Source organism: Nanorana parkeri, unplaced genomic scaffold, assembly GCF_000935625.1.
Source record: "Nanorana parkeri isolate BGI_ZX_2015 unplaced genomic scaffold, ASM93562v1 scaffold671, whole genome shotgun sequence".
In the NCBI taxonomy this organism is placed as follows: domain Eukaryota; kingdom Metazoa; phylum Chordata; class Amphibia; order Anura; family Dicroglossidae; genus Nanorana; species Nanorana parkeri.
This window is the reverse complement of record NW_017306939.1, coordinates 864,240-877,164: the sequence shown is the minus strand read 5'-3', so window position 1 is coordinate 877,164 and position 12,925 is coordinate 864,240. Positions and strand designations below refer to the sequence as shown.

The 12,925-nt window shown below is 41.2% G+C and overlaps 1 protein-coding gene across 1 annotated transcript in view; it reads right to left on the bottom strand.

Moving 5' to 3' along the window:
• Positions 1-12,925, bottom strand: part of AGRN (agrin) — a 430,880-nt gene that overhangs the window by 14,056 nt on the left and 403,899 nt on the right. The window contains exons 34-35 of the mRNA XM_018563524.1: positions 12,313-12,502; positions 4,661-4,745 (exon numbers count right to left, since the gene is read on the bottom strand). Coding sequence (XP_018419026.1) covers positions 4,661-4,745; positions 12,313-12,502 — 275 coding nt within the window. The remainder of the gene's footprint in view (positions 1-4,660; positions 4,746-12,312; positions 12,503-12,925) is intronic.

The following is a 12,925-nucleotide window of genomic DNA, read 5'->3' as shown; positions in this document are numbered from 1 at the left end:
TATATATATACTGTATATATATATATATATATAGAGAGCCATTTTCATGACTTCTGAATAAAAATGCTCACGATTGTGCAGGTTGTGTTTCTGTAGTTCCTCCTTATTTAGCTTTACTTACTTTGCCTGAAGCCGCCTCTGAAGATGAGGCCCTGTGAAGTCTGCCAGCTGCTCTCATGTTGATAACACACACTATCTCCCTGATTCCAAGTGAACATAATAATGCCAAATGAACATTGCCTTGTAGGGAAGAGGAATGTAAACCAGATTTAAATGCTGCTGTGCACTCTCAGGAGCTGGGAGGCAGTGTATGATAACAATGTGACTTCTTTAACTTAACAGGGCAAATGTAAGACCTCAGGAGACTCTCATCTCATCCTCACCGTTGTTTTCTGACAAAGAAAGCATGTCTAAGAAAGGAGGCAAATATAAATCTTTCACAAGTAAGCCTGCATGATGATGAACTCCAGGAATATGAAATCTTAACCCTTGCAGTGGGGCTACCCCCATACTGCAAGCATTAAGTGCTCATTTTGTCTAGGGAGCTAAAATAACAGTTATACTCACCTGAACCTCAGTCCTGCCCAGCTGCAAGACCGGTTTCTGCAGCCTTACTCCCCCTCCGCTCTGTCAGTCTACGTATCCTTCAGTCATCGATGTATTAGACATGAAGACACTAAAGGACATTACACCGCTGCAGTGGAGGAGGAGCGAGGCTGCAGGGACCAGTCTAGCAGCTAGCAGGGTCGGATGTTCAAGGGAGCATAACTTTCAGGGTTATTCACAAAAGAGTGACGAGTTTGGAGAAGGCAGGAGAAGTGAACAATCTGGGACAACGTAGCTGACCTGGAAAGAGCTGAATTGGAGGATTTTTCCAAATCAGCTATGTTGTCCTAGATTGTTCTCTTCTCCTGTCTTCTCCAAACTCTTCACCCTTTTGTGGATAACCCCTTTTTGTTTTTTTAGCAATTTCAATTTTTATTATTGGCATGTATTATTGAATGTCCATTCTATTTATTCCCCTGTGGGCCCCTCCTGAGTGTTATATGGGTAAAAAAATAAAGTGGTTCTGTGATGTTGCCTTAAGACCTCCAACTGTAAATGAATCCTACAGTGGAAAAAAACCAATGTGCAAAGTGCAGAAACCCTCACCGCCATTAGAAAGACCTTCTCTTTGATTTTTCTGATAGCTGTAGACTGGTGAAGGTAAATGTGTCGGGTTTGTGTGCATTGTTATTAGGACTACTATTTGTCCTACCTTATTATACAAGCCTGTGACCAGCACAGCAGATATTATGAGTTTGATCACTCATCACTGGGAACTTTGATTTCTTCCTCTCATTAATGGGATATTATTATTGTACTGATTGAAGCGCTGCTCATTCAGCAGATTAGAGCTTGGATAATTGTCCTATCCATAGATTTTCATAAAGCTAATATTCTCCTTGAGAAGTATTAGGAGCACTTCAAATTCAAAGGTAATTTTAAGAGATGGCGCACTCAGACAGACAAGGACACACTGAAGATGCACGATTCTGTGTGAATGGTCTGCCCATTATTTATAATAGGCTGTGAAACCTTTGTTTTGCCTTTGTGAACCACAGTTAATGTCTGAGGAGACCTGTGGTTTAAGAGATTGGAAAAAACAAAGCTTTCACTGAAGGCATTGGAAGGCTGGCGCTGTACAAATATGTACCATGCTGATGGCAGCAGCAGTAATGACCCCCTATATTAGCAGGTACAACGTCAGAGGTGATCATGTCTGCATAGCAAGGGATGTATGTGAATGGTGTCTGAGAATATGTCAATGTAATGGGTATAATGTCAAGTACAACTGATGAGATCAATGCGTGCCGACTGTGATGGATGACAGAGGAAGACACTTTACTTACTCAGGTATCTCATTAGTCAGTTGGCTTGAAAACAAGGAAACAACATGGACACACATAAGACAGCAGACAGACATATCTGACAAACACTGACAATTGTTTGAACATTAAAGGGAATTATTAAACAAAGCCTGGTATTTATTTAAAGTGGCTTTGTGGAACCAACTGTATTTTTGTCTGAAGGTGCCTATAAATGGCTTGAAATTGGGCATATTAAGCTTCTGTGACCTAAACAGCTGATAATACCATGATCATTGATTTAATGACTTCATAGGTGTGTGTGGTGCTCCCTGATTTTGAGCTTGCAGGTTTCAGGCTGTTTCTGACCACCTCAGCGGTGATAACAGGTATATCTGATGGTCATACTCGCCACACAGGGGGATTTAGCAACTGTTCTTGGAGAATCTTGCTACAAGCTGACGCAATCCTTCTCACCTGCTACAGAGCTGATGAGGGAATTCAAGTGCTATGTGTGCCGCTGTCACTATCGGTTGGATATGAATGCAGGTCTCAGAGCTCAGGGAGCTACCTGCTATGTTATCTGTATATGGCCACCTGAGACATTTCTGTCAGGCCAAATACTTTTGTATGGCTGGGTAAATCCCAGCAAATGGCTGAGTCAGGTGTTGAGATCTGATCTTCTTTTCTCCATGTAAATTTTTTACATTTGTCACATTTTATATCTATTTATGCTGATAGTCATAGTGTAAAACAATATCTTCATGGCGGGCCTGCTTCACAACATCATACCACTTGCTAGTAAATTCCATTGATTGAAGTACATCATTATGATGACAAATACATGTGTCTCCTTGTACCCTGATTCAATTCCAACAGTTTATAAAGTGTCTGGAAGCATGTCCAAAATCAAATGTAGGGATAGGATAAGGACAGGGGCTGCAATATCCTTCAGTTACAATAAAGAAGGCTTCCCTTGCATCCTTCCTCCTTGCTCACCCAAACTAATCCTTAAAGTGACACTAAACTCAGGAGTTAAATCTTAAAAATGCATTCAAGTACATTCAATACACTACAATCTCATGTTTAGTTTAATAATTTGTATTGCGATTGTAGTCCATCACAAGAGCGAGCTTGGAGCGGTGGCAGCTTTACAACACACACAGGGACCATGGGGAACAAAAGTAGTCCCCCTCCAGAAGGAAGGACAGTGTCAGCACCAATTCAGAGGTGATTTGAGGATCTACAGCCGAGTGATACACAAAGAGACATTTTAGTTAATAGTTTGTGTACTTGAATGTAGTTTGAAGATTTATTTCCTGAGTTTGGTGTCCCTTTACTAAGCCTAAAAAGCTTGCACACCTAAAGGAATGTCAGTGATCCTTTCTGTGGTGTAGCTCCTTAGGAAGCCCTCTAGCTGCAGTAAACTATATCAGATACATGTGCAGCCAAAGCAGTAAAATCAGATGGTTGATCCACATTTGTACTGCCCTCCAACCACCCACCTAAAACCTGACATGGCAGTTGCTCGGGTTTTTACACATGCCGTGGCAAATTTGATATAGAGTGACATATTTGGCAGGGGGTGCTGCTTGTCAAACGCAAACTTTGAAGTCAATGGGACCATGCTGCAACTGCATGCCAACCGCGTGGCACTTAGTTGCAGCATGGTATTGCAATCCAAAAGGCTCCTTGGGAGCAAAACAAATGCATTCAGGAGGAGGCAGTATCACCTACTCAATGCCTGCAAACTGGCTGTCAACCACCCTCTGAAAAGTGATCCAACACATCTCACTTTTCAGAGGATGATTAAAGTCAGCCGCACATGTGAAATCGAGGTCATAATCTGGACCACCAGGACCCTTAATAGTCCCAGCATAAGACAGCAGGAACATGGAATGTTTATATTTAAGGTACAGGTATTACTCTTTGAAAGCAAACATTGTGTCACTGGTAAATGATCACTTTCACTAACTTAAAAGTTAACTAGATGATATAAAACACTGCAGGCAGAGATTTTCAGCACCGCCCTATAATGACAAGGATCAGCACTCAACGTTCAATATTAGAAGTTCAGTAACAGAAAAAAATGAGTCTCCAAATTACTTTGGTGGCATTTCAGTTAAAAGCTGCATGTGATTTTAGAAAGGTGTTTCTTCTACTTTCAACTGTCAGTAAAATCCAGACATTTGCCAAGATAGCGTATATATTTTTAACAATATATATTCCCTTTAATGGCCCATTTAATTGCCACACGACGGCAGGCACTACGAAGCAACAGCAATGATCAATGACTGAAGAACAGGATAACGGGTATCCTGAATTATTGATTTCCTGGAGAGATAAAACAAGACTGATTTAATAAAATGTATGACTCACGGGAGCTCCTTCTACACACTGGAGTGGATTTATGAAACCTGCAGGGCTGTCATAATGTCGCTGCCTTGCCTAGAACATTGGACAACATTTCATAATTCTGCTGGGAAGCCCTGCCTTTTACTGATGACACGGCAGGTCTACGGCAGCCACTGGTACGCCTCATGTATTTGGTTGGAGCACCAGTTCATAAGTTTGCCCATTTGTACCCACGACTGCGGCTGAAGATGTGCCAGACCGAGGGCACAGCAGCAGGGAAAGTCAATATTCAGGGCTCGGTATTAAAGAACTGTCTCTCTTGTTTAGTGACTGTGTAAATGTGGTTGGTGTGTGGAATGATGGCAATTCTGTCACTGAAAGCTACTTATTGCACGTGCCCTATAAGCACACCTACCAATTTTGTAGGTGGGGGACTGCTATAAATGGCACTGACTTACTTTTTGGTCACTTTGTGGTACTCTAGGTAAGTCTTTCCATCAAATGACACGGCTTCTGAGCTTCCAGCTGACTTTTCAATAGTAGCTGCGGATGAAAACAAACAATATCGTATATTAGTCATCTACTGAAAAGTTCTTAAAAGACTGCATTTCATTTTCAAATCATATTTGTTTTCCTCTATTGGAAGTTGTTATAACTTTTAGTTCTGAATATGGAGTTTGCAACTGTTAAAAGCCTTTTTAGTTCTTTTCTACTGTCTGTGGCCCATTGGGGAGATTTCCCTTCATTTCCTGTCCTGAAGACACCAGAGGAAGTGAGAAACAAATCTCTCCAGCGTGAGGGCAGATCACCTCTTAGATAACTAAGCCCATAGGAGTTGTGTATGCAAGATTTCCCTCTACTTCTGTTCCATTGTGAATATTTTATGTTCTTTTTACTTTCTGTCCCGGTGAAAACAAAAAGTGTTTTATCTCCCCAGCGGAGAGACACATTGCAGTGTAAAGCTGACAGAAGTTTCAGCACTTCCTCATACTATCCAAAGCTAAAATAAAAAAACCTGTTGGCTTTAGATTTAAAGACAAGAAACCAAAAGAAGGAGGATTTATCAAAAAGAGAACTCCACCATTACACCCCCCACCTCCCCCCAACAAAAACTCTCATAAATGCTTTCCATTTACCTATTCACATGGCTTATTGGCTTTGTATGTGATGGTCCAGGTATTGATCCACACTGAGTGTTTGGGTGGCTTCCCCTAGGGGGTGCTCTGCTTTCATTACACAATCCTAAAACATGCTCGTAGTTTAATTAGCTTCCTCCATGAACTGACCTTACTGTGTGTGACTGTGTTAAGGTCCCCACACACCTTGCAATAATCGTACGATAATCGCAGGAAATCCCGCGTTCGTGCGATTATCGTAAGGTGTGTGGAAGCCGTGCGACCTCTACTACTGTAAGGTCGCACGACTTTTAACTCACGAACATGTTCGAAAACCCGCCGAGCATCGTACGATGTTCGGCGGGTGTGTAGCATGTTCGTAAGATAAAAGCCGGACGGGCCGGTGTGCGCAAGCGCACACTGCCCGTTCAGCATTGCAATCATCGCAAGACAAAAGTCTTGCGATGGTTGTAAGGTGTGTGCCCAGCATTAGGGGCATTATTAGAGAAGCACCGAAGCACCTTGGGAGTATTGCAATTCAGTGTTCAATGTAACTCACTGCAGAATATTAATTTGATGTTGTTCACTACTTTCCTTCTATAAAGGTACAAGGCTCACAAAGTGCATTGACAGTCAGGTGGAGGTTCCTTAGCATGTTCTGTGCACAGGTTTTTTTAATGTAAAGATCAACTAGTTTAAGAAAAAAAGTGACAACAGATCCAGAAAGCACAAAGTGATGTAAGAAAAAACGGCAACAACTCAGAAAATTGACAAAACGGAAATGATGCCACAGATAGAAAATATAGACACATCAAGCATTTGTTATTGGCGTGCGCAGTGCCACCATTGCTGTGCTTTAAATACTTTCAGTAAATACTCCGTTTAGAAAATATTCATTTACTTGTCATGGATTTTATAGAGATATGGATGTAAATTTTTAATGAGGTGGATGAGAGGTGTTTATTGAAAAGTATGCGTAACCTTTAAGTCAACATTATTGTTAGAAATCTAGTACACGGGTCTGAAAAGGTTGTGAGCAAACAAAGCGGTCTCCAGCAAGATATATTTTATTAAAAAGGAGAGGTCAGTGCAGACACAGAGGAATGGAGTCATGGTGTCATAGACTGATATTTAAAGTTCTGCTTCAGGTTAATGTACAAGATGTTTGGAAAAGATGAACAGGCAAGGTAGAAAGCGGAGAGATCAATCATTTATATTTCTGTAAGATTAAAAAGAAAATATAAAAAGCTGTATTGGGTAAACCTAATAATTCTTATTTGTAGTCATTCTCTCATCTTCTCCATTATTTATTGCAGGATCTAAGATGTTGTGTATATTACTGAAAGTAGCAAAGTGCAGTTAACTGAAATCCAATTGGTTTCTCTGGGTTACTGCACTCTGAATGCTCCGTGCACCACAATATCAAATAAAACAATGTATAGGGACATTAAACCCTCCATTTTTTCCTCCCCAATGCTGCTGGAAGGACTTACCTCAAGTGATGCCTCTTGATCGGAACATCATCTTCCTTCCAGTAGTTTCCAACAGTCCAGCGCTGGTGCCGCTCTCTGATCCAGCACAGACTCCTCCTCCTTTCTTCCTGTGTCCCTCGGTCTGTCCTGCGTGCACACTCTCCTCTGCGTGCATTCACTTTTACTATAGCTCTCCTCCTCTCCCCTCCTGTGATATGCACTGCACTTCCTCCTGCACAGCCAATCGGGAAGATGTGGTCTGCAGCTGGGAGCGAGCAGCGTATACACAGGCAAGTATTACCTATTTCACACCTTTTTTTTTAATGTTGTGGCATATATCTACTGCTTCCTAGCTGTAGATATATGTAAAAAATAGAGACTTTAATTCTACTTTAAGTTTAAGACCAGCATATTATTTGCACTGGCTGGAAGGGTTTTAAAGTGTATTTCTACTTTTGCAAGAAAATTGGAGTAACACCTTCTTTATATTTGTTATGTGTTCATATTCACATTGTGTAAGTTAAAAAAAAAACATCAGTTGTGAACTATATATGAAAACTCTGTCATAACACAGGGTTAAAGTCTTAGAAGTATTGTATGTTAATATGAGAGAGAGCGAGAGAGCTCAGTCTGTCCCTCTACATTCACTTTCAAACTGCTCAGAGTAGCCTGAAATCTGCACAAAGGCCAACACCAAAGAAACACTTTTCCTTTTTTTCAGGTACGCTGTGTGAATAGGAACACATAACAAACATATAGTAGGGGGTTCTCAAATTTCACTGCAGACGTGGAAACACACTTTAAAGCCCATTTGTAGTCTGAGAAAAATCAGCTAGAGGAACAGCAGTGCAGGAAAACATAGGTTTTAAAAGTAGAAAGCAGTAAGTCCCTCTGCACTCCTCACAGCGCTCCCGGCCCAAATACCTGTAGTGGTACTCGCAGTGACAATCACGGATGGTGCTGTGCAACAAACAGTAGAAAGCAGAAATCACCAGCACTCAGCAAATATCTTTGATGTCCATTTAATCGGACCAATCTTCAGTTGTCACATACAAAATAACGATTAGGTTTTAAAAGTAGAAAACAGTAAGTCCCTCTGCACTCCTCACAGCGCTCCCGGCCCAAATACCTGTAGTGGTGCTCGCAGTGACAATCACGGATGGTGCCGTGCAACAAACAGTAGAAAGCAGAAATCACCAGCACTCAGCAAATATCTTTGATGTCCATTTAATCGGACCAATCTTCAGTTGTCACATACAAAATAACGACGTTTCAGGACGGCACAGGATCCCTTCATCAGGGCGACAATGTTATATTGTCACCCTGATGAAGGGATCCTGTGCGGTTCCGAAACGTCGTCATTTACATTATGTTACATTGTCGCCCTGATGAAGGGATCCTGTGTAGTCCCGAAATGTCGTTATTTTGTATGTGACAACTGACGATTGGTTTAAATTAAATGGACATCAAAGATATTTGCCGAGTGCTGGTGATTTCTGCTTTCTATAAGTTTTAAAAGGTCATACATTATTTTATTGTTCTCCAGCAGCAGTCCTAAAAGTCGGCTTCCTCCCCGCTCCATGCAAAAGCAACAGTGTATGTCCAGCAGTCCCACACTACATAGTCACACATACTGCTGTCCAATTAGCAGCACTCATGCTCATTAAAAGAAAAAAAAAATTCCCTCCACGTCAACATTGCGAAGATTTCCAAATCTTTTTAGATCCTTACCTGCTTTCTCTGGATATTAATCTAGACCTTTTTCTAGAAATGACTGCTAGGTAAGAGTACCTGCCCTCACTGCAATCCCATGATCAGTCCCAGTGTTATAATAGGAAAAGAAGCCCCAGTGTCCCTTAAGTCATCTTAGCTCTAGACCTAAAGTTCTTTTTGCAAGGAATGACTGTAATTTCACCTCAAGCTGCATTGCAGACCTCTGGGAGAAGCAAGTCCATCATATAAGCAGAGGAATGAAAAGCCTGGAAGGTGCCGTACACAGGGTAATGTTGCCATGGTTAAAAGGAAAAAGAACTGAAGGGTGTATTTCCATTTTTGCATTCAAATTTAAGAACCCCCATCAAAATTTTTGTTTTATATGTACGCATTCACACATGTTTTACAAATATTTGTTAGCTTTCTAGTTATTTCTTTGGAGGTCTTTTGGGCAGATTGCAAGCTATTCCGAACAATTTATCAGTGACAGTGGAAAGGGACAAAGTGGGGACAGACTGTTTGGAATTACCATACAATGTACCACCCAAGTCCTGAGCTCTTTAACCCTTTGTTAGAACAGGCCGTGTTCAAATCTGGTACCGGCAATTACAAAAATGTTTTCGGTTATGGTATGTGAATAGGAACAAACAGAATAAAGAAACATAAAATCGATGTTATCCCAATTTGGTTGCAAAAGTGGAAATACGCTTTACTTTTTTGGGCAGTTATAGAAAACCATAGCTTGCCACACATTAGATGAAAGTAAATGGAATTTTTTATCATATTAATTTTAATAAAATTGCCTCATCTAGGAATTAGACGTTATATCGGTTTTATTTATGAAAGTGGAGTTCTCTTTTGCAGTACTTTACAAATTTGCAACAACATCAGCTGCTCCCCTATTCACCACTTAACACTAACAAATAAAACTGGAGCCACTTTTCTAAATGTAAATCCCACACCTGTGACGTTCCTCCTCCATTCTACATGGAAAATTCACAATAAAGACGATATTTATTTTGCAATTTAAATGCTAATGTTAATCTATTATGCTCAAGAAGAGAAACACCAAAACATGAGCACAGTGTAAAGAAACACATCGTTCTCCGCTATTCAGAGGCTCGAAACGGAACAATAAAAACGTGATCCTGTCAGGTACTCAGTGCTGCCCAGAACTCGACGAGCCATTCACATCCAGATATCAGCGCTAAACATGCACTTTATTAACAAAACGAAGCCGTCAACATGTTCTTTCAGCCATTAGAAAAGCAAACTCATTTTCTCTCACAGTATCCTGAGTGGTGACATGCTGCTAATAAAATCATACACTTCTGTATCAGAAAGGACGTGGTAACTAGGCCGGAATTCAGCCACATCGCTGCTCCTTAGTCCCGGCTAACATTCCTCTTGGATCTACCGGTCAGGCCTACTCACAGCTGCCGTGTAATGTACAGCTGGGTACGATATTATCAGCATATATTTATAAATTGGGGATTGTTGAGGTGCTAAAGGGGTCAACTGCACAGCTGGTGAATAAATGGGCAGAGGAGACACTTCAAGATACTGGATATGCCCGCCAAATGGCTGGTTGTCATGGAATGGAGTAGACATACAGCTAGGGTCAGTTCTAGAGCCGGCAGATTCAGAAGAAACAAATAAAAGCAGGATAATCGGGCTGCACAGCTGCCTCCTGTGGGAGAACAAGAGGTGAAAGTATTACGCGGAGGATAGCTCAGATTTGATCTGCTTGACAGTCCATTTTATTTATCGATTTCCCTCCGTCTTCTGCTCAGGCAGACGTGAAGTGTGAGAATCCAGGAGAGGAATCTTTAAGATCATCACGTACAAATATGAAACGGTACCTGGGAAAAATGTAATTTGACGGCAGAAAAGAGCTAAACTGGCCCATGGTACTCCCACTGTTCTATCAATTTCTCAATGGTTGTTATGGAAAAAAGAAATACCTTTCGCTGTTTTATTTTGCACCATACAGACAAAACGTCTCTGTCACCGTGACTTGCTATTATTATGTATTTGTTTGTATTTATTTATATAGAACTGACGTGGTTCTCAGCTTTCTTTTTTTATACAGACATGAATGTTTTTGCCAATTAGGGCTCGTTCACACTATAAGCGGTAACTGGCGGTTTTCAGCAACTGAGCAATGCCAGTCAACGCTAGGGCACGTACAAAACAATGTGCCCCACTGACAGCACAATGGGAAAAAAAATGCAGACATGCTTTCACACCGTTTGCACAATACATGCGCTGAGGTGCAGGGATCCGAATGGAGTGTACACTCCAAATAAAGTAAAAAAAAAAAAAAAAATTTTTTTTTAAAAAAAAAAAACAAACCCCAAAAAAAGAAAAAAAAAAAAAAAAAGACAATGTACCACACCCACCAGACCTGTATCTTCACACTAGCCAGTACCCTAAAACTGAGCATTTTAGCATGTAGGCTAGTGTGAATGAGGCCTAAACCTACCCATCTGTATTTGGATTGTGGGAGAATTACACAAACTCCAAGCAGTTTGTGTCTTCTAAATCAAGATGCACAGACTGATTCTGCTCCATCGCCTCCCCTCAACTAATTCCACTAACAAATGGGTAATGGCTGATCATGAAGGGTTGGACACAAAGTGAATGCTTTGCCAACATCAAGAACATGCAGTCACACAGCGTGTACATGCAGCAGTTCACACACACACAATTGTGTTCTTCCATATTGTTTGGACAATCCCCTCCAGGATCCTTCCACAAATGGGCTTAATCGTAGAGACACTAAACACAGGTGATGTGCAGCTACACGTTCTAACCTAAGATTGAAGCAAGAGATTCCAGGGCTGGGACTTCCTCCTGTATCTTTTTCCTCAGGACTGTTAGTTTTTGGAATACAGGATCATAGGAGAGGCAAGTATGTAAAAGGGGGGTAAAGTTAGGAGCGTTAGGGGAGTGCTTAGGGTAAAGCATCATCTTCTGCACCAAACATTAACAGTGCCCATCAACCTGTAAAGCAAACACGTCAACCCCAGACCCCACTGTGAAGAGCCATAGTGCTAACTAATAAGCTGCCATACTATAGATATATATATATATTTTTGTTTGTTTGTTTCCTCGTTTAGTTGTATCACAATCACATTCCTGTCACAGATATTCTCTGTACTCTACTTGTATGGCAGTGTGTATACTGATAAATGTATTCACTTTGGAGGACTATACACATGAACTCTGGCCAATGTATTAGATGGACCAAACACAGATACTCTTAAACTGAATGAGTTCTATTCTATAACCCATAATGCAATTCAGATTTCACATATGGTGTATGAGTGCATTGTATTATCAGCAATCATTTATTCAAAATCCTCCACAACTTTGATGTTGCTATAATGAGTAAATATAGTATAAGGCTCTGTTCATCCAGTCATACTCCACACAGCATATGTGGCCGTACCCACCACAGATGAATCTGATCTGGGAGGTGTATGGACAGGAGCAATCATGTGAATGAGGCCCAAATCCAGGGTAGTGAATAAAAACCATCATTTAATGATTGAGATTCTACATACTGGGAGGCCTCAGATGATCACCGGTGTCATGTTAAGTCTCCATACTAAGGATTCTCAATCAATAATGCACCAAGCAGGAAGCGGTTACATTGTTTGGTGTAAAGGGGCATGGAAACGTGTCCTATTTACACCCCTGATCCCCTTCATCCGGAACACATGAAATGAAGGGGCACATTTCACCTTTGAACTCAAGATCTCAAAATGTTGTATTTGTGTGCCGTTCTATAAAAGGTGAGCTTACCTTTCTCACACTGCCCTCCAGAGAAGCCTCGCTGGCACACACACTCGTAGCTCTCCTTCTTAGGGATGCACAGTCCTCCATTCTGGCAGGGGTATGGCTTCTGGGTACATGGGTGGCCAAGGAATGTGGAGATTTCAATGGCGTTGAGAATATTTTCTTCTCTCAGTAACGGAAAGCCCTTGATGGTGAGCTGCAACAAACACACCATGAAATGTTATTTCCCAGTCACTCCTGTCTGTGTGTGACCATACACCGCCCAATACCTTCAAATACTGTTTGTAGGGATATGGGGAAGATTGGGCCCCTGTAGGGCTTCACTAGAGGACAAGGAGTGCCTTTTGCCATCGGAATTGACCAGTATGGCAGGCAGTGTTCCCCTCCTTTTCTGCGTTCACTGATTGAGTTGTGTACATTGTAGCAGATTCTATGGGTACAATTCTTATTCTTTTCCTCTATCACTATAATATATCCCTGTAAACTACATATTCATCGTTCTAATCCCTCAGAGGAAATATGTCGATTTTAACTTGAAATCTGCCTCTCAGAAACAAACAATTTGCAGATAAACATGTCACTTTGTTTGTAATGAACGGGCCCAAAGAGGAAGAATGAG